The 22,948-nt window shown below is 41.6% G+C and overlaps 1 protein-coding gene across 1 annotated transcript in view; it reads left to right on the top strand.

Moving 5' to 3' along the window:
• Nucleotides 1-22,948, top strand: part of EPHA4 (EPH receptor A4) — a gene marked incomplete at both ends in the record, with an annotated part of 136,343 nt that overhangs the window by 42,565 nt on the left and 70,830 nt on the right. Inside the window, one exon of the mRNA XM_082841483.1 lies at nucleotides 20,315-20,470. Coding sequence (XP_082697609.1) covers nucleotides 20,315-20,470 — 156 coding nt within the window. The remainder of the gene's footprint in view (nucleotides 1-20,314; nucleotides 20,471-22,948) is intronic.

Genomic DNA, 22,948 nt, shown 5'->3' with positions numbered 1-22,948 from the left:
ATAATTATTTTTAGAATGTGGAAAACCTCAATTTGACTTTCACTTTGGCCATTTTTAACTAGCTGGGACCTTTGCCTGAACCGCCATTTTCTCATCTAGAAAATAAAATGGGGAAAACGGTATGTAATTCTGAGTCGTAAAGAGGATATGCACTTCAGCATTTTGGGGACACAGAACCTAAAAGTACTCGATAGGTTTCTTCTTCCTTCCCCACTCGTAGCCTCTTTCCTTGGCAATGTTTTTTCAGGGAATGTCAATTTCAGGAAGAAGCACTTCTGTAGAGAGGATATAGGTGCCACGTTTATGTTTCCTGCTGAGGACCTCAGGGCAGCGTGTTAAGCAGTGTATTTCGAGCTCTGTGCCATGTACTTGGTGGGCAGTTTTCCATTATTTCTCACACAATGTTGTCCCAGTTTCACTGAGGAAATCACAGCTGGGGGTTAAGTCTCACATCTCACTGTCGAGCGTCAGCTCCATTATTCAGGTCTGTCTGACTTCCGGTTGTGTGCCTAACCCCTGAGCCGTCCTACCCGCACTGAGGAAACACGGTGGAGCCGGGAGCACGGGTGTCCCCACCGCCGGAACTAATGGAGCTAAATAGAGGACGCATCCCTTTCTCACCTCCTTATCTTGTTTCACTGAAAGGTAATATAGGGAGCATATGATAACTTGTTTACCTCCACAGTCCTAATATCCAGGCCACGAGTCAGAGAATTAACCTTTTAACTTAATATATATGTCGTACATGGAGTCTAGCACCAATTTTCATCCACCTAAATGGTAAGTTTCACGCAGCATAATGGATGTCCTCTCTGTGTACACATTGTAGGGGACAAATGCAGCTGCTTTGCCCTGAGGCCATTGTGAATGCCACGTTTACTTGACAGATGGGTCTAGTTTACATCATCAATTTTTATCACATTCTTTTATGAAATAGAAATTTCTATCATGGGCATGTAATTTGCTGAGTGTTGAAAATAGTGAGCTCTTTCAGAAGGCTGTAAACTTACATATTTGTATGAAATTTGCCCTATGTCTTCTCTCTCTTTCGCACTTATCCCGGAGGAATGAGACAACAGATAGTACAGTTAGGGGAATTTAAAGGGTTATAAAGTCATAATCATTACTTGAAAATTTTTATTTTAAATCTGAATTGGGGGAACAAATACCTTAACTATGAGCACGTTCCTAGTAATTCATTGGCGATAGCCGTTAAAATGTGATCAAATCACCTCTAGGTTTGGGATGCTAAGAAAGATCAGTTATGTGGCAACAGGTTTAGGTTGTGTTTACTAACCTGAATGGACACTTGAGATGTTGAAAGTATTGAGAAGTCCAAGTTCAAATTTCTTACATGTTGTATCTTTCTGGCTTAAGTCATTAAGATATATTTAAATTTTATGTAGATGGTTAAGCATTTGGGAAATTCTGAAAGACCACTCTCTAGAACTATACTTCCTTGTCTTTTTTAGTTTGCCTATTCATTTGACATGGGCTTCATTAGGAAATGACAATTGTACTTCCCAGGTAACGTTCATCCTCACGTAAAACTGGTTATAAGTCTATCTTCGGTGGGTCATGATGACTTAACAGCTATATTAGGATTTAACATGGACTGACCATTGCCCTGCATTCTCATTCTCATTGTAGAAAAACACCTGCAAAGATAGGCAAACACCTGAGGAATGATCATTTCATTTACCACTTGCCTTATTGGCTATCTGCACGCGATTACGCTCTCTCAAGTTTCATTTTCCTTCCTTCCATTCGGAAGCCTGGCATGAAAATGCAGACAGAATCTGGTGGGTTTAATACTTAAACTCTTGGGGAGTTCTGGTGCTAAGGAGGGAGGGTGGTACCTGGCAGGAGGCACACAGGAGTGGCTAGAGCCTTTGCTCTGGAGCCATTCTCTCTGCATCTGACCTCCCATCCACCACTTAATAAATATTTTATTGCCTCTGCAAGTCAAGCACTGTTTGGGTGCCTTGGTTTTCTCAACTGAAATCTATCTTTTTGGAAGCATATTGATGATACTGAGGTTCTCAAATTCTAGGCGGTAGTGCACAGTTTTAAAATAATGTAACAATTAGAATTTTAGTTTTATTATCGCCTTCAATTTATGGCAAGGGATATTGGCTTTTGAGTTAAGAAATTAAGAAAATGATTGAACTTTCAGAAGATACAACTCCTAAAAATGGAACATAAGTCTGTGAAGTGTGGGAGACCCTGCTAGAGCCGTGTTCTGGAGTGGGTGTTTATTGGTGTGTTGATTGGGTTTAAATCCCTGTAATACTGAGCTTTGTTGTAACAGTAACCTACTGTCTTTATATAATTTCTAGACTGGTCATTGCATCGGTATATGGTTAGCTAACTTTTTGACTCATTGTGCTTTATAAACTGGACCAATCCTACAATTTAGCTGCTCCCACATCACTCCCCTGATACTGTTCTCAAAGAATACAGACGTCTTTGACATTGACAATCTGTCCCTTCCTAGGCCTCTTCCTCCTTAATAATCACCTTGACTGTTTGAAATTCTGATCTCCTTTAGCTTTTTTCATGCACCCTCCTTGTTCTTCCACAGTGAATGTAGCATTTGATCTGTAGCAGTGGACACTGAAATTCTCAGGTGCCTTTCATGCACAGTGGGCATAACTGGCAATGCCTAGGTCAAGAGCAATTGGTTGCTATTGGTTAAATGTGATCACGTATTTAAAGCGTGTGGCCTAGTGCCTGGTGGTGGCCAATAAATTCAAGTTCCCTTCTTGCTCTGTTCTGTTGTCTATCCTGCCTCTTTTCCAGTTGTCTTTGAAAGATGGTATTTACAAGATTCCTTCCTGAACTTTTTCTGAATCGACAGCTTCTCCACTCCTGTGATTCTTGTGTTCTTTGCAGATATTTTCCAAATCTCTGTCTCTAGTTGTGCTGACCTCCAGACCTGTATTTCCAATTGCTTCCTGAACATCTCAATTTAAAGGTCTTGAATTCAGTGACCACCTCGCTGACCTCATGCCCTTCCTTCCAAAATCAACTCCTCTTCTTCTAGTCCCTCTTTTGGTTATGGTGTCTCTTCTCTCAGGTATTTGGTCTGGAAACCTTATAGCTAGTTTCAATTCCACTTTTTCTACATCCTGCAACATCTAGTTAGAACTATTGGTTTGGTCTTGGGTAGAGCGTTCTTCCTTTCCTCATTCAAGGGCAAGTTTGGAAGTAAAGTTAGCTGCTTGAAGTTAGGCCAAGCAATGGCTACTTGATTGATATTCACAGTTGTAGGTCACAGAGTCTGTGGGACTGAGAATAGGGAAGGAATGATTGCAAAATGTCCCTGGTTAGCACTGCATGGACCAGGCCAGACCTTGCTGTATATGGAATAACCTGTCTCTCATAATCTCTATTTTTCAAATACATGAAGGTACTACTATAGTTAATAAAATGCCAATGTATTTTAAAGAGTTATTGAATGTGTAGTAACCTTTTGTCATTGTAGAATTTTTCAAATAATGCATACTGAAAGTGCAACTGTTGGGGGGTTTCATCAAATGTTATGATGTCGTATGATGAAACATGGATTTCAAGGATTATTGACTTTCATTTGTTCAGAGTCACAAATGCATAGGGAAAAGAAAAATCAGGGATTACATGAGCTTTCAAAAATTAGATTTGGGGGAAGAGAAATCATAATTGAAAATCTCAAAACACTTGACTAGTAAGTTTAGAACTCCCATCTGTTATAATCAAGATAGGGGTGTGTGTGTGTGTGTGTGTGTGTCTAGGATAAGTCCTGTCTTCTGGGTTTACCAATTACTTGCTGGATAACAGGGAAATAAATATATGTGTAAAGAAGCATGAAGATAAAGGAGTGTAGTGTGCACAAAGTAAATGTGAGGTCTGATTCCCGAACGTAGTAATGCTTCCCAGAAGAGGTGGTGGCTGATTTTATTTAGGCTTAGAAGTGCCCACCGAAGAAAAACACACAACCTAAATGTTGTGAGTTATGTTTTATTCGGGGACCTTACTGAGGACTATAGCCCAGGAGAGTGAGGAACTTCTGAAGAGGTAAGGAGGAGCCAGGAAATATAGGAGTTTTTATTGGAAAACAAAAAACAACAACAAAAAATACAACCACATAGTTGAACATCAAAAGGTTACTGCTAATCGCAAAAACCAGACATCTTAAGTTAACGACGTAGTGCTCTTCTATGTATGGGAATATGCGAAAGTCTGGGCTCATTGAAACTATTCCTTAAATATATATATATCTTAACTATTTAGGGTTAGTATCCTGTTTTTCTCCATGCTGAACTCCCCACAGGGTACACTGTCATCGGGGGCTGAGGACTTGATGGTAGGCAACATTCCTTGTTTACTGAAATTGCAGACAACACGCTTTTGTTCTGCAGAGGAGAGGTTAAGATTTTATTATCCGGAAGTGACTGAGAACTTGTGAACAGTCCAAGTGAGAACAAATGCTACACGGTCTAGTTTGATTGAAATGTAGGATATCTGAGGAACAACTGGGGCTGGATATGAGGCTTTTGAGTGTCTCTACTCTTCTGTTCGAATTTGATGGAGTACACGATGGGGCCCCTTGAAAGATTTTAAACACAGGCATGACACAATCAGTGTGGACATTGTATTTTCTTTATTACACAAAATGGGTATTTAAAAATTACACTTAAATCCAGATAATGGCCAATGAAGAAAGTGGAAGCAGAAACTAGAGGAAGGGAGACAGAAACACTGAGAAACTACAGGGGAAGTAGAAGGATCTTGGTCGAAGAGCTAGGTAGGACATGGCTGGAGCTCTAGGTTGTGCTGGAGGGAACCTGCTTTTGTTTACTTGGGCTGGGAGTTTAGAATGCTATCCTTGCCTTGTCTCTGAAAGTTTACTTTGGTTGTTCTACCACTATGCCCAGGTCTTTTCATGTTTTTTTATCCTTAAACCCTGAGAGGCTCCTTTCCTAGCGGCTAGTTAGCTGTAGTATTAACTTCGAGTGGCAATGCCAGCAGCATGAATACCATCCAGGACCAGTCTCCTAAGTGGGATGTCTTTATAGCTGGAGCAGAAGAAAGAAGTTCTGTTGGATGAACCTGAAGAGCTGAAGAAAAGGAAATGTTTTCTTGATGTCCCTTCCTGTTCTCCACCTCTCTCTTTCCCTCGGATTCTTGCTCTGAATCACCATCTGTTTTCCACCTCACAGGGTGTTGGGGTTAATATCAGCTCTGCAGTCTGTGACTCAGGGTCCAAACATCCTTAATCAGAAACCGAATCATTTCAAGTACGTTGAGGAAACGGGTTTCCTTTGTGGCCATAGGACCCTAGTAATCTTAGTATTCTCATATTCTCAAACCATGGATCATGTTTTGTTATATTCTACCCTCTTTGATTTTTTTTTTTTAAAACTACATTTATAGGCACCCTAGCTGTCACACTGCACTGTTTTGTTTAAAACACGCACCTGCTTTGTTAGTAAAGGAAACTTTGCCAAGAGAATTGTATGTAGGTGGGTGTGACTAACTCAGCAAAGAGACTTATCTCTCATCCTATCTGCCCGAGGTCCCGAGGCTGCCTTTGATACGACTTATTTCTTCCCTCACCAGCCCCACCCACTCCAACCTGTACTGCTCTTTCCTCCCCCCGTTTTTCTTATCTAAATAGTTTAGCTTTGCAAAACTAGTCAGCCCTCTGGATTTATTTTCCGTTGGTGACCTGAACCATGGGCTTCCTACTCCTTTGAGTGCCAGGGGCTCACAAGCCGAGAGCATTCACATTTTGCCTCTCCACTTCCCCCACCCTTTAAGTATTACCAGCAGACCTTCTTGCCTGCCTGCGTTGGGGTTGTACTCTTTCCCTCTAGGCAACTTTCAGCACAGCCTGTAACATTGCGAGGCTGTTTGAAGGGAAATCTGAGTCCCAGTGGACAAGAAACATAGGAACAGGAAAGGGAACCCGAAATGATCTTTGTAAAGCTTGGTTCACAGAGCCAGGGGTGGTCTGGCCGTGTGTCCAGCCTTCTAGAGCTGGTCATCAAGGTTTAGATGCTACAGGCAATTCATCCGTCCATTTATCCAGCCTACCAGTATGTCATGAACAGCTACCAAGATGCTATACGCAGTGCTGGAGATTTCATCGCAAACAGGATAGGCACATTTACTACTGCTACTGATCAAGAGGTGCATTCTACAGGGGGAGATGGGCCGGGAACCTCTAAACACACAGTTCCTTACTGAACGATACTTGTGCAGAAGGCGGGGTTGAGGAGAGGGCCTGTAAGAGTGAGGCTTTCCTTGTGGCTGGTACCGGCATCCCAGGAGTCCCTTCTTTTCTTACAAGCTGAAGATGACTGTTTTGCACTGTAGGCTAAGGACTGAACTATATCATCACAAGGTCTATCAGGAAAAGAGGGTATGAATGGTACCAAATCTGAAAATTCTACTCTCATTTTTTCAGTTTTCTGGTAACCAGCTAGCTATCTGCGGTCTCCCAATCAGGTCAACGTCAGCTCTGTGCGGAAACAGGAAAGTAAAGACCCCACTTGAAAACCAACAGGGCCTGCCCACACCAACAGCAACCTAATGTCAGCTCAGAAGCTAATGGCTCTTCCTTTACTTCTGTTGCTGTTGACACATTCTTGTCAGTTGCGCTCCTGGTTCCGGTTTGCCTCGGGCTCCGGAATCCGGCCCTCGGGCAGGCTCCGTGTCAGTGGGTGCTGTCATGCGCCTGCCATCAAGGTGTGGCTGCTGTATGTAAGTGGTCGGACACCTGGGCCTGGTTACCAGCCTCGTAGAGACTGTTGTGTTGGTGGGAGGTGTTCTATCATCAGCGGTGGGAGTGATGGCCCAGTCTGCTCAGGTACATCTAGACATGACTCATTTCAAAGGACACAGCCAAGGGGAAAACCAAAATTTACTCCTCATGTCACTTGTCTGGTATCTTAAGTCCACATCCAGGAATATTTTGTGACCTCACTGGAGAGCAAAGTGAGTCCTTAATGTCATTTACTTGGAACCCAAGCTCTGATCCCTGCTCCTCTATCCCCACCCTGGTCCAGGTCACCATCGTCTCTTCTTGGTCTCCCTCAACAGCCTCCTCGCTAGTGACCCTGCTTCTACTGGTACTTCCCAACACCCATCTTCCACCAGCCCCCAGAGTGATCGTTTGAAAAATCTCTACCCTGCTGGTCTCTTGGAGCTCGGTGTTGGCTTTCCTCCTCAAGCTTTCCCTAGAGACAGCTCTTCTCTAAGGATGCACACCTCATCAGGGGCCTTTGCAACTTCCTTTTTCTCTTGGAATGCTTCTCTCACATAAATCTTCACACTTGCTGGCCCTTTCTTAATTCAGAGCCCAGCTCATGGGTCACCTATAAAAGGCCTTCCCTAAACACCTGCTGTAAGCCCTTTCCCCAGTCTCTTTCATGTTACCACTTTGCTCTCTTGTAATTACACCTGAGCCACTAGAGTGTGTGCTCTTCCAAAGCACAGACGCCCTCTCTGTCATCCCCTCCCTCTGCCAGGCATATGCAGCTGCTTAACTGTACATGTGGAGTGAGTGAGCCTTGATGCCATAGAGAAAAGACATCTGTTTTCTTCGTTCTCTTTTCTGATTTTAGTAAGTGGCAAAAGGAGCATAGGAACACTCAGAAATCTCCGCTAAGACAGGTAAGAGAAAGTGCAATAAAGAGTTTCAAGTTATGAATTTATGGGGGAGTGGGTTGTTTTGATAAGCCCGTAACTCAGACCCGTGGCTGGTGAGTGGTCGAGCTCGGGTCCTGAGTTCTGTGGATGAGCCCACACCAGGCCTGGAAGGGAAGGTCAATGTACTGGAGTCATTTGCTGAATAGCATTTGAACCAAACCATAAATGACTTTAATGTTTATTAAAACATGTTAGCTCTTTCAGAATCATTGAGTCTATCAGATCCTGGGAGGAGTATAGACCAGAATTTTAGAAGTTTAAAAAGAAATTTTATAAATTACGTAGTCTGGTGTCCTGAGAGGAAACAGAGGCCCAGAGACCTTCAGTTGGTAAATATTGGGACTAGAACCCAGCTCTGGTCCCCACAGAGCCTGGCCTCTGGATTCACTTCCTGCACTTACACATATGCTAGGAATGAATTCTGACATACCAAGTGTAACCTTGACGTAGCCTTGAGGAAAAAAGCTTCATTTTGTTCATGGAGATGATCATCCACCTGCCAAATTGTTTTAATGCTTTTCTTTTTTTTCTCTTCTGGGAGGAGGATTTATGACTTCAGCCTTTTTTTTTTTCGCTTCTTCAAATCCGAACCTCATTCAAAATGATCCCACCTCAGGGCTAGGAAAAAGTTTTCTATTCTAATAAATAAAATACAGGTCTTCTCATGGCCTCAGCTTTCCAGACACAAAACTGATCTGCTTTTGACAGCTCTGTGGAAGGACTTTTAATGTTTCTCCACTGCTTTGTGATATACAGAAAGGAAGAGTAATTAGCAAAGAAATTAAACCATTTTCCAAAATCCAGGTTGGTTATGATCTCGTAACTAGAATCCTAAGAAACGTTTTCAATTTCCCATGCTGCTTATAATCATTTTTGAAGGTTAGTTCAGAAACTTGTTTTGGGCCAGTAGAGATTTTTGTACATCTGAGATGAATTTAGGTTATGTTAGTGAAATTCATTTCTTCTGTGTTTGGCAATAAGCCTGATTTGTTCTCCTGCTGGCTTTAAATGGCTCTCACTGTCACCCCATCTATATTTTACAAACAAGAGTTGTCCCACTCTTCCTTCATATGACCCAACACTGCGGGAACTTGTCAATATCATGGTCTTGTTTTTGTTTTTATTAATATCAATTTTCATCGTGATTGCTTGTGTTTGATATTTGGGATGAGATACAAATGAAGAGATTATGACTTAATATTTCCCCCGGCATCCCTGTTTGTGATTTATAATTTATACCTGGGAAAGATTTACTGACCTAACTGATAATCCTTCCCAACAAAAGATAAACACCTGTATAAGTCATCAGTGTTAAGTCAGATGCACTTGAAAGGGACAAAGAATTCACCTGCAAGCACTTTTGGCATCTTGCCCTTTCCCATGAATTCAAACTGCTGACAGAGAAAGCTGAGGCTGCCAGAGCACTTTCAACAGGAGAGCTCCTGAGGGAGGGACCAGCCCCACCTGCCGTACTGTAAGGACCATCCTAGAGGCCTGCCCTTTGTGCTTTCATTAGCGGAGATCCGGTGTCAGCAAAGAAATTGTCCTAGTGCTGTGGAGCTCAGATCTATGAATGTGCAGCTCCCCAGCCTCCCTTTTGTCCAAGTGGTCCTGTAGAAATCTCACAGGTAAGCCCTGACCAGTTGCTAGTCCTTCCTTGTCAAGGTGGGTGCCCATGGGCTCTCAGTGTCACGCTGCCTATTCCTGCTAGCTTTAAACTGATTTCTTGGGACCATGATCTGTCAGCCTGATGGGCTGAAAATGCATTAGATAAAGGATCAAACCCACCCCACCCCTGAAGCTTGCATGAGTGTAACTGAGTCAGCGGGAGAGAGTGAGTTGGTACTAGCACTGTTTTATTTAATAGTGAAGTCATTGGTGATCTCAAATGTTTGGTCTGCTGGTTCTTGCTCTGATGTCTCAGATTGTCTCTATACAGCACCAAACACAGACGGTGCACGTGCCCCATGACTTTCACTTGGTCTAGACTAGGACTCTTCAAGGATCTCCTTGGGAATTTTTTTTTGTTGCTGTTCTCCTCAGACGTGAGCAGTGTTGGAATAGTCAAACACATGTAATATTAAATTACATGTAATTTAATGCTAATATTAAATGCTGGCCGATAGTTATATAAAATCACTAATCCACTAATGCAATACCAAAGACAAAACAAATGTTTAACCTGTTCATATCCATTTAACATAAATCCCCTTTTTATCATGAGTAACTCAGAATTTTAAAACTCTCTCCAAAAATTCTCAGTACGATAATATTCAAAAAATAAAGTGGGGCCTCCCTGGTGGCGCAGTGGTTGAGAGTCCGCCTGCCGATGCAGGGGACATGGGTTCGTGCCCCGGTCCGGGAAGATCCCACATGCCGCAGAGCGGCTGGGCCCATGAGCCATGGCCGCTGAGCCTGCGCGTCCGGAGCCTGTGCTCCGCAACGGGAGAGGCCACAACAGTGAGAGGCCCTTGTACCGCGGAAAAAAAAAAAAAAAAAAAAAAAAAAGTAAACAGTGAAGGGGCCCATGATCAAAACCTCAGCAAAGAATTGTAATGCATCCCTAGTAACGTTAGCAGTAGCCTTTTAAAGCTTCTTTTTCTTCTTCTGAGCTCCTTGGGCCCCATCAACATAACAAAAAAGAAGAGGGAGGCACTGAGCAGTTGTTACTGTAGTCATTTCAGCCACATAAATCGTGATTTGTGACAACTCAGGCTGTAAAGTCGTTTGGATGACAATGACCAGCGACACTGCCAGTTAATCAAATAGTTGTTTAACATGTGTTTCTCTTGGTCTGGCCCTGGCTTCAGAACATATTTCATTCATTCCCAGTCTTTACAATCTTTACTTTTAAATGGAGAAACAGCAAGTATAGTATGTACCTGGAGTTAATGAGAGAACCTCCACTTGGGCTGTGATCTCCCTAAAAAGAGGGGCCTTGTCGAAATCAGTCTGGTAAATACCCAGAGTGCCCACTTCCGTGATCTGTTCCTGGCTGGCAATCACTAATTCTTGTTTTATTTTTTCTGGGTAGAATCAGCTTCCTGGCCAAACTCTTTTTCCTTCAGGAACATTCTACTCAGGGGTCACGTGTTCTTACAGATGCCATCTTTCTACTCCGTTCCTTCTATATGCAGACAGTCTTGGGACGTCCCTAGTGGTCCAGTGGTTAAGACTCCTTGCTTCCACTGCAGGGGGCGCAGGTTCCATCCCTGGTCGGGGAACTAAGATCCTGCATGCTTGCGAGGCGCGGCCAAAAAAAAATAAGCAGATAGCCTTGGGTTAGGTGTGTCAGAAAGGTCCCCATAGAAGCCTGCAGGGACCCCTGCCAGAGAGCGTCCTTAAGATGGGAGTGGGGGCAGCAGTCTACTTTCTTCCTGAAGGCAACATTTCCCAGATTTCTTAGGGCTTAGTATGTGCTCAATGAATACTTTCTATCATGGTTACTATAAAAGCTTAACAAAAACATTATAATAATGCTTAATAAATGTTTGCTAAAACATGAACAGCCAAATGAATGAAAAGGTGTGCATACCTGCTAGTGGATGATCTCTTTACATAATAGTGCTGATCACATGGAATCAAGTATTAAATTCAGAATATGAGGAGTGGGATCCTTTATTCAGTGCTCTGACCTCTTATTTGAAATCAGTGGATGTGTAATGAACCACTAGTCTTTACGTACCCCAAAGATCAGAGGCCAAAGAAGGCGATAGCACAACTCATTGGAAAGTTGGTCCCTCTCTGAAATGTCAGGGGTAATCAAGTTCGGTGTGAATGACTTCAGAGTCGCATGCCATCCCTGTGATTAATGTACTATCAGTGGTGAGGTTGGAGCCTATATAGCTGCAGTTATTATGTTCCCATATATTTTCAGTAATTTTATATTCAAGTTCAAGGCAGGGATTAGGTGTTTTTAAGAACACGATTAGGAAATTCCCTGGCAGTCCATTGGTTAGGACTCGGAGCTTTCACTGCCAGGGTCCAGGTTCAATCGCTGGTCGGGGCACTTAGATCCCACAAGCTGCCTGGCACAGCCAAGAAAAAAAACAATAATAAAAAAAATTTTTTTTTAAGCCGTGATTAAACACTTTGTATGTTTAGCTCATCTTAAAGTATTTGTTTTTCTTGACTTTTTTCTTTATATTGTAGACATTTGTGATTTTTAACTTATATTTGTTTCCTTTCCTAATATAAACTTTTACATATTAGAAAAGCAGATAAACTTAAATTTTGTCAAAGCCTTAAAAACGTTATTATAAATCATTCAATTAAGTTCTGCTCAACCTATGCAAATGAATATCTTCAATACGATCAATAAATTGAAAAAAAATCGATCATTAATCTCAAATTTTATCAAAGAAAGTCACAGTCATTGATATGTGAAATTTAGTATGAAATAAAAGGAAAAGATCCACAAAATTTGTAGAGCTCTGGGGATTAGATTGTTTCCTTGAAATAGTCTCATTGTTTTTCAAGGCAATATTGAAATCCATGATTTGTTTTGTTTTAATATAGCAAATTTTCAGTGTCCTAAATGGGAGCATAAGAACAAGGGTTAGAGGTAAGAATAAAGAATCTTTATTTAACAAACTGCATATTAAATATATACATATATATATATAGAGAGAGAGAGAGATTACAGTTTGTTGTGCTACCTTCTATTTTAAAATTGTTACCCCCTATAAAATTGAAATAACTTACTTGTTTCTAGCAATGCTCTATTCTGATTTATTATAAATTCATGTTAACTCCCATCTTAGAGAAAATTGTAAAGATCAAACTAAGTTAAAGTTTCTAGCCTCACTGTGGTCAATTCTGGTAGCAACCTCTGGGCTTTAGATCAGAATAGATTCTGTCTCAAAAATACTGAAGCCCTTTATTTGTCCTGTCAAGTCACTTACATCTAAATTTGGAAACCTAATTGCCTTTGTTGGAGCCCTTAAAAATTCCCCCATGAGAGAGAATCCCAAACTGATGTAGCCAGAGATTGGAGCTAGCAACCTACATTCAGGTCAGTACCTTTACATATATACAGAGGAAGGCTTTTTTTTTTTTTTTTTTTTTTTTTTTTTTTGCGGTACGCGGGCCTCTCACTGTTGTGGCCTCTCCCGTTGCGGAGCACAGGCTCCGGACGCGCAGGCTCAGCGGCCATGGCTCACGGGCCCAGCCGCTCCGCCACATGTGGGATCTTCCCGGACCGGGGCACGAACTCGTGTCCCCTGCATCGGCAGACGGACTCTCAACCACTGCGCCACCAGGGAAGCCCCAGAGGAAGGCTTTTTTAAAGCAGTTTCTGGCAATGGAATTATGCCTTATTAATATGCTGAATCTACTAACTCATTTTCTTCTTTTCCATGTTTAGTTGAACTTTGTCTTTGGAATTTCTTCTGTTCACGTTGACTCCCTCCAAGTTTACCAAAGAGAAATAGCTCCTCAAATAATTAGACTGTGTGTTTTTGAGGCAAGCAGGGAAAATAATAAGTTATTTCTCCATTGCATTCTTTTTACTTGTGTTCAGTAATTTTTGTGGAGTTAATTTAAATTTAGCAGGCTTTATGTGAACTTGCTTCTAGAGGATTTACTGCATCTTATGTGAAAACCGTCTGCATCTGACATTTTAGAATTACCTACCTATTTATGGAATTATACTGCATTCTGTTGAAAGAGCAAGTCAATTTTCAGTGTAGATTTTTTCTGTCATTTTCTTCCCCTTTGTCTATTTTTTGTGAAAGCTAGTTCCAAGATAAGAGTGGAAACAATGGAAGGAGCTGGAGGGTAGAGAATAGGATGGAACAGTGGTTTGCTGAAGGAGATGGTCTGCATCATAAACTATTGATGGAAAAAAGAAACCTCAAAACCCAACCCAATAATTTACTTAATTTTAAAAATGTTCTTACATATTTTTAAAATAAAAATAAAACTTTACCTGAAACCTATCTTGTGTATGATCACTAAATAAGTTGCCGATGCTATGAGACAGAATTCAGTCCAGGGTTTTTCACATCATGTTAACAAAGGAAATAAAACAATGAACACGTTATCTCATAGTGTTTTTGAAATTATATCCAGTTCTGTTCAAAAACAAAACAAAAACTTGAGTTTTATTTATTTATTATTTTTTAAAAATATATGGATTATGTGCACCTTTGCAGCCTGTTATATCCCACTGTAGTAATAATATGTTACCCTTTTAGTGAGTAGTTAATACAGACCGGACACTGTGCTTCACTGCGGAGGTATTGTGTCATCTAATAAGTACATCAGCCCCCAAGTCAGGCTACATCACTTTCTTACCATTGCTGCAAAAGAGTAAACTTTCCACCAACCATCTTACTGGAAATGTAATTTGACTCAGTACTATAATATGTACATTCACTTTAAATTGGCTTTCAGGGAAGGGTTTTTAAAGGCAACATTTGGGGTGACTGCTGCAGGATATATGACTTTCTTCTGATTGGTTAGTGATGAGGTAACAGGGTGGTGTTCCAGGAATCTTAATCATCAACTTTCTGATTCCAACCAGTCTGGGGTCTCATTGTAGTTACTATTTACCACCTGGGTGGGGGTCATAGTTCCTACCGAACTCAAAGATGTCTCTCCGATTGTCATGTATAGCCCTTGAGGAGGAACTAGGGCTCTGTTTTATCTCTGAGCTATTGTTCAAGCTATCTTGCTTAACTGCTTTTCCTTTGTTTCTGCATTCCATCACTTCTCTAATTAGTAACTGCTTGGAACTCGGGGAGACACTGCAGGGTAACAGAGATCAAGGAACCTTAGATTCCAGGCTTGATCCTGGCACACTCTAGAAGGAATGGTGGGCAAGTCATTCATCTCGAAAATGAGTGTGTTGGACTAGATTTAATATTGGCAAAGTATGACCCCCAGGCCTGACATCTGTTTTTTATGGTCTGAGAGCTAAGAATGATTTTTATAGATGACATTTGCAATCAATTTGATAATAAGGCACACTTTTTTTGAACTCCAATTAAGTGGAATATTATCCCTCCAGATAGGAATTCCATTCTTCTCATTAATAAATAGCACTTAATTGTTACTATTATATTCTGAATTTCATCAATTAAAAATTTTTGTAGAAATTTCTTAGAATTTTATCTTGTTATGTAATTACCTTCTTAATATCCTTGGTCTTCCTCTTGGCCTGCAAAGCCTAAATTTTTTACTATCTAGCGCTTTACAGAAATGTTTGCTCGCCCCTGGGTTAGATGATCTCTAAGCTTCCTTAAAAAACTCAATTTCCTTTTTTTTTTTTTTTCCAACACATATCAGGAAAACCAGTCATAGAATGCAGATGACTGGCACAGTGTGGTTTTGCCAGTGTTTTGCTATTTATGAATGGAATAGTCGATGGTCCCAAAGCAGAGCCCAGTTTCCCTGTAACAATTGTCCATCTTTACCTGTAGATTTCAAAAGCATGAGGAGATCTATAAGCCTGATTTATAGGTTAAGCTACACTGCCTGGGTTAGAAAACCAACCCTGCCTTGGGCAGATCGTTAACCTCTCTGCCTCAGTTTTCCCGTCTGTACTATGGGGGATTTGTTGATGTTCACAACTTCCCCAAAGATGGCTGGGGATTGCACATTTCTGCAAAAACCTGAAAGCAGAAACCTTCTTTAGAGGCCTCATTTTATTTTATTTTATTTTTTAATTTTTTTATACATTTAATTTTTTTTAATTAAAAATTTTTTTTTGTTTGGCCTCACCATGCAGCATGCGGGATCTTAGTTCCCTGAGCAGGGATCAAACCTGTGTCCCCTGCATTGGGAGCACGGAGTCTTAACCACTGGACCACTAGGGAAGCCCCCAGAAATTCTCTTTGACAGATTATTTTCCCCTTAGGAAAACCTCTTATGTTATTCATATAATATACAGTCTAGCAAGTGAACAGTTAATCAGAAACTAATTTGATAATGGCCATTACGTAACTTTGATATTTCTAAAATAAATTCCTAAGCATACTGAAAATACTGTATATCCAGTACACCAAAGGCAGAGTTCCCCATAGTACCCGTCTGGAAGTGTGTGCCTAATATCCTACCCACATGATGAGGGTAGAGGGACCCACAGGCCTCCCACAGTCAAATGTTCCCCCTGGACCAGTTTGCATAAATGGCTCAGATTGCCCCAAGGGAAACACTGTTGGAATTTCATCTTTAACCTTCTGGAGACTCCAAATTAAAATGCAGATTTGTTACCCAGGAAGGTAATTTTTAACACATTAATGTTTATTTGTTAGTACTTTAGCACAAATTAGGTTTTCTCAAATTAGCCAGCTGCCTGAGAGCAGTGCTAAAATAGTAGTGAATCAGACTCCCAGAGGTGGGTTCGGGGTAAATTTGAGTAAAGGTCCATCCCCCATCACTGTCAGTGCCCAGCATTTGCAAGAGTGCCTGTGTGTGGTCACACATGAACACACACACACACACGTGCGCGCGCGCGACTTAAGATTCCAGACTTTAGCATAGCATTATTCAATAGAAATACAATGCAAGTCACACAGATGATTTTAAGGTTTTTAGTAGCCACATTAAAAAATGTAAAGTTTCAAAGGTGAAATTAAATTTAATGGTATTTTATTTAACTCAGTATATCCAAAATGTTGCTTCAATATGTAATCAATATAAAAATTATTGATAAGTTAGTTCTCCTTTTTGAGTACGAAGTCTTTGAAATCTCCTGTGTATTTCACATTTACAGTTTGTCTCAATTCGGACCAGTCCCGTTTCAAGCACTCAGGGCCCGCTTGTGGCCAGTAGTTACTCTGGACAGTGTAGACCTGGAAAGTGGGTCACAGACATGTGGTTGACCGAGGCAGCAACCTGGTGGGCTGGAGGGACAAATGGAAGTTGGGACCACCCGTACCTCCCCATCACTCAATTATATCAGTGTCACATTTTGCTAGAAGTCAGTCTTAATGCTGACTCCACCACTTAGCTGTGTGACCTTGGGCAAGTTACTTAAAACCCTCAGTTTTTTCATTTGCATGTAAACACCATAAATGCTCAATGAATATTTGATGTATCATCACAATTGATATTATTAGTAGCTATTTTTACAAACTAAATTAGTTTAAACGTGAACTATAAAGGCAGTCAGATGCAATCAATCTTTCTGTATTTCTCTAAAAAGGAGAAAAATGACCAAACATCTATATATATAATATCTTTTAAGAGTAGGTTTCACTAGTTCCTGAAATTGGGCATTCCACCTCATGCAAATCATCTATACACTAAGAAATCCTGAAGATACTACCTTGCCTTAAGAACCATTTTGTTTTTGTTTTTAACCAAAAGTAGTTATATTTAAATATTCCACAAAGGAACTTCTACAGAAGACTGTCCTAAAATACAACCTCATTATAGTAGTGGGTCAGCCAATGAAACAAAAGTTTTTCTTTCTCTTCTTTGTCCTCATTTGTCTTCCTTTATTTAAAGTCAGCAGAAGGAACTAATTAAGGCAAAGCTAAAGGAGAAGAATGCAGAGTTTTGCATGGCACATGTGAATTAATCTTCCCACAGTGGCATATTTGAAAGACCAAGTAAGGCACTCCTTCTCTGTACCCCATCTAGTGAACCCTCACCAGCAACGGGGCAGAAGGAAGGCATGTCTTGGGTGTGCAGTTGGGCTCTCTCCAAACTTGCTTACCAAGTCACTATCATTCAAAACTACAGTGTAATGGTTTTCACCCAAAAGAGAATGATGGAAAATCATAACACGTGTCAATGCTTGCTATACACGTTTCATGGGGGTTTTGTTTAGAATGAAAGATGTAGTGAAGATTTTAAGACGCAAATAAATGGTGATTAAATATGGGATGTACTTACACATCCATGCACCAAACGCTGCAAGGCTGTGAACCACACAGAGCAAAGAAATGTACTTAGCCATCTATTTAGAAGGTCATTTTGAATGTAGGCAGCAAAATGACTGTGTGCATGAAAAACCACTACTGTATTTTGTATCCTGAAATATTAATAACATGGTCTTAATGTAGTTGAAGACACAAGAATGTGTTAAGGGTAGCAAGGGTCGCTGAGAATAGCACAATGACAATTTTGTCTTTTCTGCTTGCGCTTGTAAAAGCAAGAGGAAAAGAGAGTAAAAATGGTGTGTTTAAAGAACAGCAGCCTTCAATTTCCCAAATAGATATAAAACTGTATTCTCCAAATAAATTCACAAATACTTACTCTTGGTAACATTAATATACTAGCTTCAAGGAAACAGAAAAGAAGTATAAAACTGAAAATTCATTTTTCCCTTAAATAAACATGTATATATACAACTAATTTTTGAACTTTAGGAAATTCAAGATATCCTTCAATTTGATTTTTGTGAACTAGGAATTCAATTCTTTAACTGGAAGTAGTCTTATTGGAATAGAAGTGGAGGAAATAGCAATGCTTTTTTTTTCTTAAGTTTTTGAATGTGTTCTGTTTTCACATGGCAATGAATCAGTCATAGGCCAATTTTGTTGTCAGTCTCCCTCTCCCACTGTGAGTTTTTACATTTTGATGCCTGATGAAACGAAGGTGCACAAGGATTAGGCAGGAACGTGGAAAGTTTTCCTCCAACATCCAGATGTGAAAAAATAAAAGCAATTTATCCCTTATTGGCCGTCCCAGCCCCGAGCGACCAGGTTTCCACAAGTTGCCTTTGTGGGCTGTGACTGACTGAGTGAGACACGAGACCCAGTGGGTTTGTGTCAAGTTCAAGGACTCATTGTGTTTGAAGTGGGAAGAACGAGTTTGACCCTCTGTGCTTCTTCCTGCCAAAGCCACAGTTTTTGATTTTAATCGAAACCCTAGGGCCATCTTAAGCGTGACCAAGAAGCACCTTGCATGTTGAACCTTATCTAATGATATGATGCGTATCATATTGAGACATAAATCTCAGTCATAGTCATTGGAGCAACTTGTTTTTCTAAGATGCTCCGCTCCAGCGACAGACGAAAGCAAATAAGGGAGAGATTGATCTCCGAGCGCTTTTATTGTCGGTGCTCCACACGCCATAAAGTTTTGGCTCGTTAAAGGAAATTCCATAAGCAACTTTAGTTAATAATGGTGAAGTAACTGCGCGCTTCTCTGGTGCTTCTGCTGAACTCCGTTTCCGCCTGCCGTTACCAGAGCATGATTAAGAAAATACCAACAGGATGTGCTGGACGGGGGAACAGACTTCAACTTGAAGCCGTACAGATGCTTGATGGATGAGTAACGAGACAGGGAATGTGGCCATTTCTCCTCGGAGAATCACACAGTTCTGTGGATCTCTTTTTATCTACCGGTTTGAGTAAAATCTGCTGGCGCGGTTGGTCTCTTGCGGTGGTCACGCTGATGGAAAAGGCCCTTCTCCCAGCTGATATTTTTGATAGTTTAGAAATACCCAAAGTGTGTGATAAATGGAGAAAATTGAGAGGGAATCATACTGGAAAGATTGTGGGTAACTGTAACATTTTTATGGTACCTCTGGTCTCATAAAATAACTTTATTTTTAATGACCTTGTCACTGTGGGTTTAATATGGATGGTGTCAGTCAATTTTTATTTGAGGTTGAGACAGATTTGGGAGGTGATCTTGAAGGGCATAGGGGAGAAAAAAAGACGCTATTAATTATTATTTATAGTGAGATTTCCCAGAATTATTGAGTCTTTCCACATTAGTCAGAGCGGTCCTCAGTGTCAGTGTGATGTTAGATGAGGTCATGGAAAGCGTGTCAGGTGCATAAGGAACTATATGGCCCTGGCCCATGTTCTCTCTCCACCAGCCACTTGGGCTGTGTGTGCAGAGGGAGGGCGGTGTTGGAAAAATGGAGGAAGGGGGAAACATGAGGGTTTTATGAATTTGAAAATGAACGCCAATATCTGCCAATCTTGAAAAAAAATCTGAACATATTATATTCCAGAATCTACCGTGGGTAGTTTTATATTATTTTCCCCTGAAATCATGATCCATGTCTTACCAACTCTTTTTCTTTTATGCTTGGTTGCTTCTGTTGGTCTTTCACTTTGGTTCTCTCTGTAGCTGAGCGTAATTAGGAAATAATCACCTACCAATTTTTTGTTGGCGCTGGGATACACTTCCAACTATTTGGTTCAAAACCATGCTGTCAGATTCCATAGCATGGGGCCAAGAGTACAGGCTTTGGGGGCCGAGCACTTGCAGTCAAAGCTGGTCCCTGGCATTTCCCAGATGCATGGTCTGGTGCCGACAGTTTACCGCTCAAAGCTGGTATTCCTCATTTCCAAGGTAAGACTAGTAACAGTGCCTGTGGAAAGCGGGCGCCGTAAGGATCAAACGGCATCACGCATATAAGCATGTAGGAAGCGCTGGGTAAACTTTAGCTGTGCTTTTATTGACACAGCCGGTTTTAAGAAGTTTTTTTTCCACAGGGCTTTGCCACCTGACCGTAATGTTAATGGCTCTTAAAGAGTGACTGTTATCAACAAATGTTTTGGGTTGTTTTACCTGCATCTCAAGCCAGATGCTCACTAGTGATTAGCAAAAATGTCTCCTTTCTTCTGAATCAAGGAGGTAACATTTCGCTTTGCTATGTTATCAGGGGTTTATGTTGATTTTTTTTTTTTTTTCTGCTTTCCTTTAGCTTGCAAAATTGGATATTACAAGGCCCTGTCCACGGACGCCAGCTGTGCCAAGTGTCCACCACACAGCTATTCTGTCTGGGAAGGGGCCACGTCGTGCACCTGTGACCGAGGCTTTTTCAGAGCCGACAGCGATGCTGCCTCCATGCCCTGCACCCGTAAGTTGTACGCTCATCTCCCGTTTCTTAGATGCCAACAGCTTTCATTTCCACCTAGCAGGGCACTGCTAGGCCTTCTCCCAGGATAACCATGCAGGGGGCAAATGAAATGAAACATGCATCTTTTCTCAGTCAGAGCAGGGGCAATCCTTAGGGAAAGAAAGGCTCTTTCTCACTGAGCTTGTCGCCTTCAAAACGCACAGCTGCCAACAGACGACTTGGTGGAGCAGAGATTGAACATTCAGGGGTTGTCTGACACAGTGTAATTAGAGCTGAGACTGGAATTTATAAACGGCTTTACCGTTTCATCTAGGACTCCTGGGGAAGAGTGACAGCTGCAAGGGAAACAGGTATAGGATGGGATCACATGTGGGCAAGTGGTTTCAGTTCTATGCACAGATGTCATAGCTTGCAATGTCATTACCCTTCTTCCTTCTTTCCTCAGAGTTTTGTGTTCATAACATTTAGACCCGGATCCTAATAAACGCTTGTTTAATGATAGGCACTGAACACATGCTGGGTTAAGGAATGGATGGGGTTGGCACCTCGGTATGCAGGGGAATAGAGAACTCCTTTCTCACACTTTACATGGACAGTGTTTCCGGGGGTTGACATTCCTTTCATGCATCCTCTGGGATTCATAGACCCTGCAGTGGCTATGACCTTGACCAGAGCAGGGAGTGGTGGGCCCGGGTATTCCACCCCTGTGTTCTCATTGACTGAGACTGTGTTTGGAGGGACAGAGCTGAGTGGCCAGGCACAGGGGCTTTCCACAGGTTTTGGCTTTGTCTCGCAGCCCACCATTTAGTACCCAAACGACTATTTAGCCTTTTAAGTTTCAGTCTCCTCATCTGTAGAATGGTCTAATAATAGTACCTCCCTCGTGGTTGTTGCTAGTCAGTCCACTCATGTTATTTACATACTATGTAAAATGTATAAAGTCATGCTACTTGACAGATGTTAGCTTTTACTGTCATTAGGACTTTCATTATTTTGTTCCTTAACTACCGTACATTCCATCTTGGCTGGCCTGTAAACATCACTGCAGATAGCAGGTTGTTTTTCTGGTTTGGAGTCAGTTGGGTCTGCTGGGGGGCCATTGTCTAGCCCAGTCAAAGACCACCTTTAAAAGGAGTCAGCGGAGAGGGCTTCCCTGGTGGTGCAGTGGTTGAGAGTCCGCCTGCTGATGCAGGGGACGCGGGTTCGTGCCCTGGTCTGGGAAGATCCCACATGCCGTGGAGCGGCTGGGCCCGTGAGCCATGGCCGCTGAGCCTGCGCGTCCGGAGCCTGTGCTCCGCAACGGGGGAGGCCACAGCAGTGAGAGGCCCGCGTACTGCAAAAACAAAACAAAAACAAAAAGCAAAACAACAACCAAAAAAAGGAGTGCGCGGAGAAACTTCAGGGCCATCCCAAATTTGTACTGAAATTGCTGTACCCTCCGGAGTTCATTTCATAACCAGAGAGGATAATAATTATCGTCATAATGACTACAACAGCCATTTTATCATTATACCCAGGTGATGCATTAGGCACTTTTGATTAACTTTATCATAGGGCTCATATGATAGCAATCTACGAGATAGACATTATCTTTAATTTAGAGATGAGGTAACTACCAGCTCAGAGATGTTAGGGGTCGTGAGCAGGACTTGCACCCCAGCTTGGTGGTGGTGCTGCAAGACCAGAAGACTCACACAGTTTCTATTTATTGGGGGGCACTCTTGCCCTCTTCCTTAGCTCATGCACACATTTTCAGAGGGAAGGAGTATATTAGGGCCAGGCTTAGTTGTAAACATAACTGGACGAAGATTTCCTCATCTTCTTTTTCTGTTCCTTCCATAGACTGAGTACTTTCTCTGGATGCCACGTATATTTGATATGCTCAAGTCCAGCCTGTTTCTTTTCCAATCTAAATATTCTTCTCTTATGTTCCATTGTGTGCAATTAGTTTAATAATAAACTCTCCTCCTCTGTCCACACCCACTACCAACATTTCTCCAGTTGAGATTTTAGGGCATAATAGCCAGCTCAAAGGGAAATATAGTGGGACGACAGTGTGATAATTGCCCTCAATCTGCATCATGCAGTCCAACACCTACATTCCACACAGATAAGTCTTCTCCAGGCTGGGGCTTGATTGTGAACCTCATAAAATTCACCTCTGATGGCAAGACAACCTGGCTTTTTCTCCCAGGTATTTTTAGTCTTATGATTCTGATCTGTTGTCTAGCGTTCTGGGGGGCCGTGGGCCAATCACTTAATTCTTGCAGCTTGCTGTGTGGGAGCTTAGGGAGACCCCAAAGGTTGCCACATGCCTGAGTTACTGGTATGTTTACCATATGTGTAAAAGTGGTTTCTGAACCCTTGGAGTTGTATGTTTCTGTAGGAGTAAATTATTAGCTTTACCCTGACTACGCAAATGAGAGAAAGAAAATATTGATTTTAGCCTATGGTTAGACCTGAAAGTTTAACATGAAA

The sequence above is a fragment of the Leucopleurus acutus genome, assembly GCF_964270905.1.
Source record: "Leucopleurus acutus genome assembly, chromosome: 6".
In the NCBI taxonomy this organism is placed as follows: Eukaryota; Metazoa; Chordata; class Mammalia; order Artiodactyla; family Delphinidae; genus Leucopleurus; species Leucopleurus acutus.
Note: the sequence above shows the minus strand (reverse complement) of the source record. Positions and strands in the feature narration are given on the sequence as shown.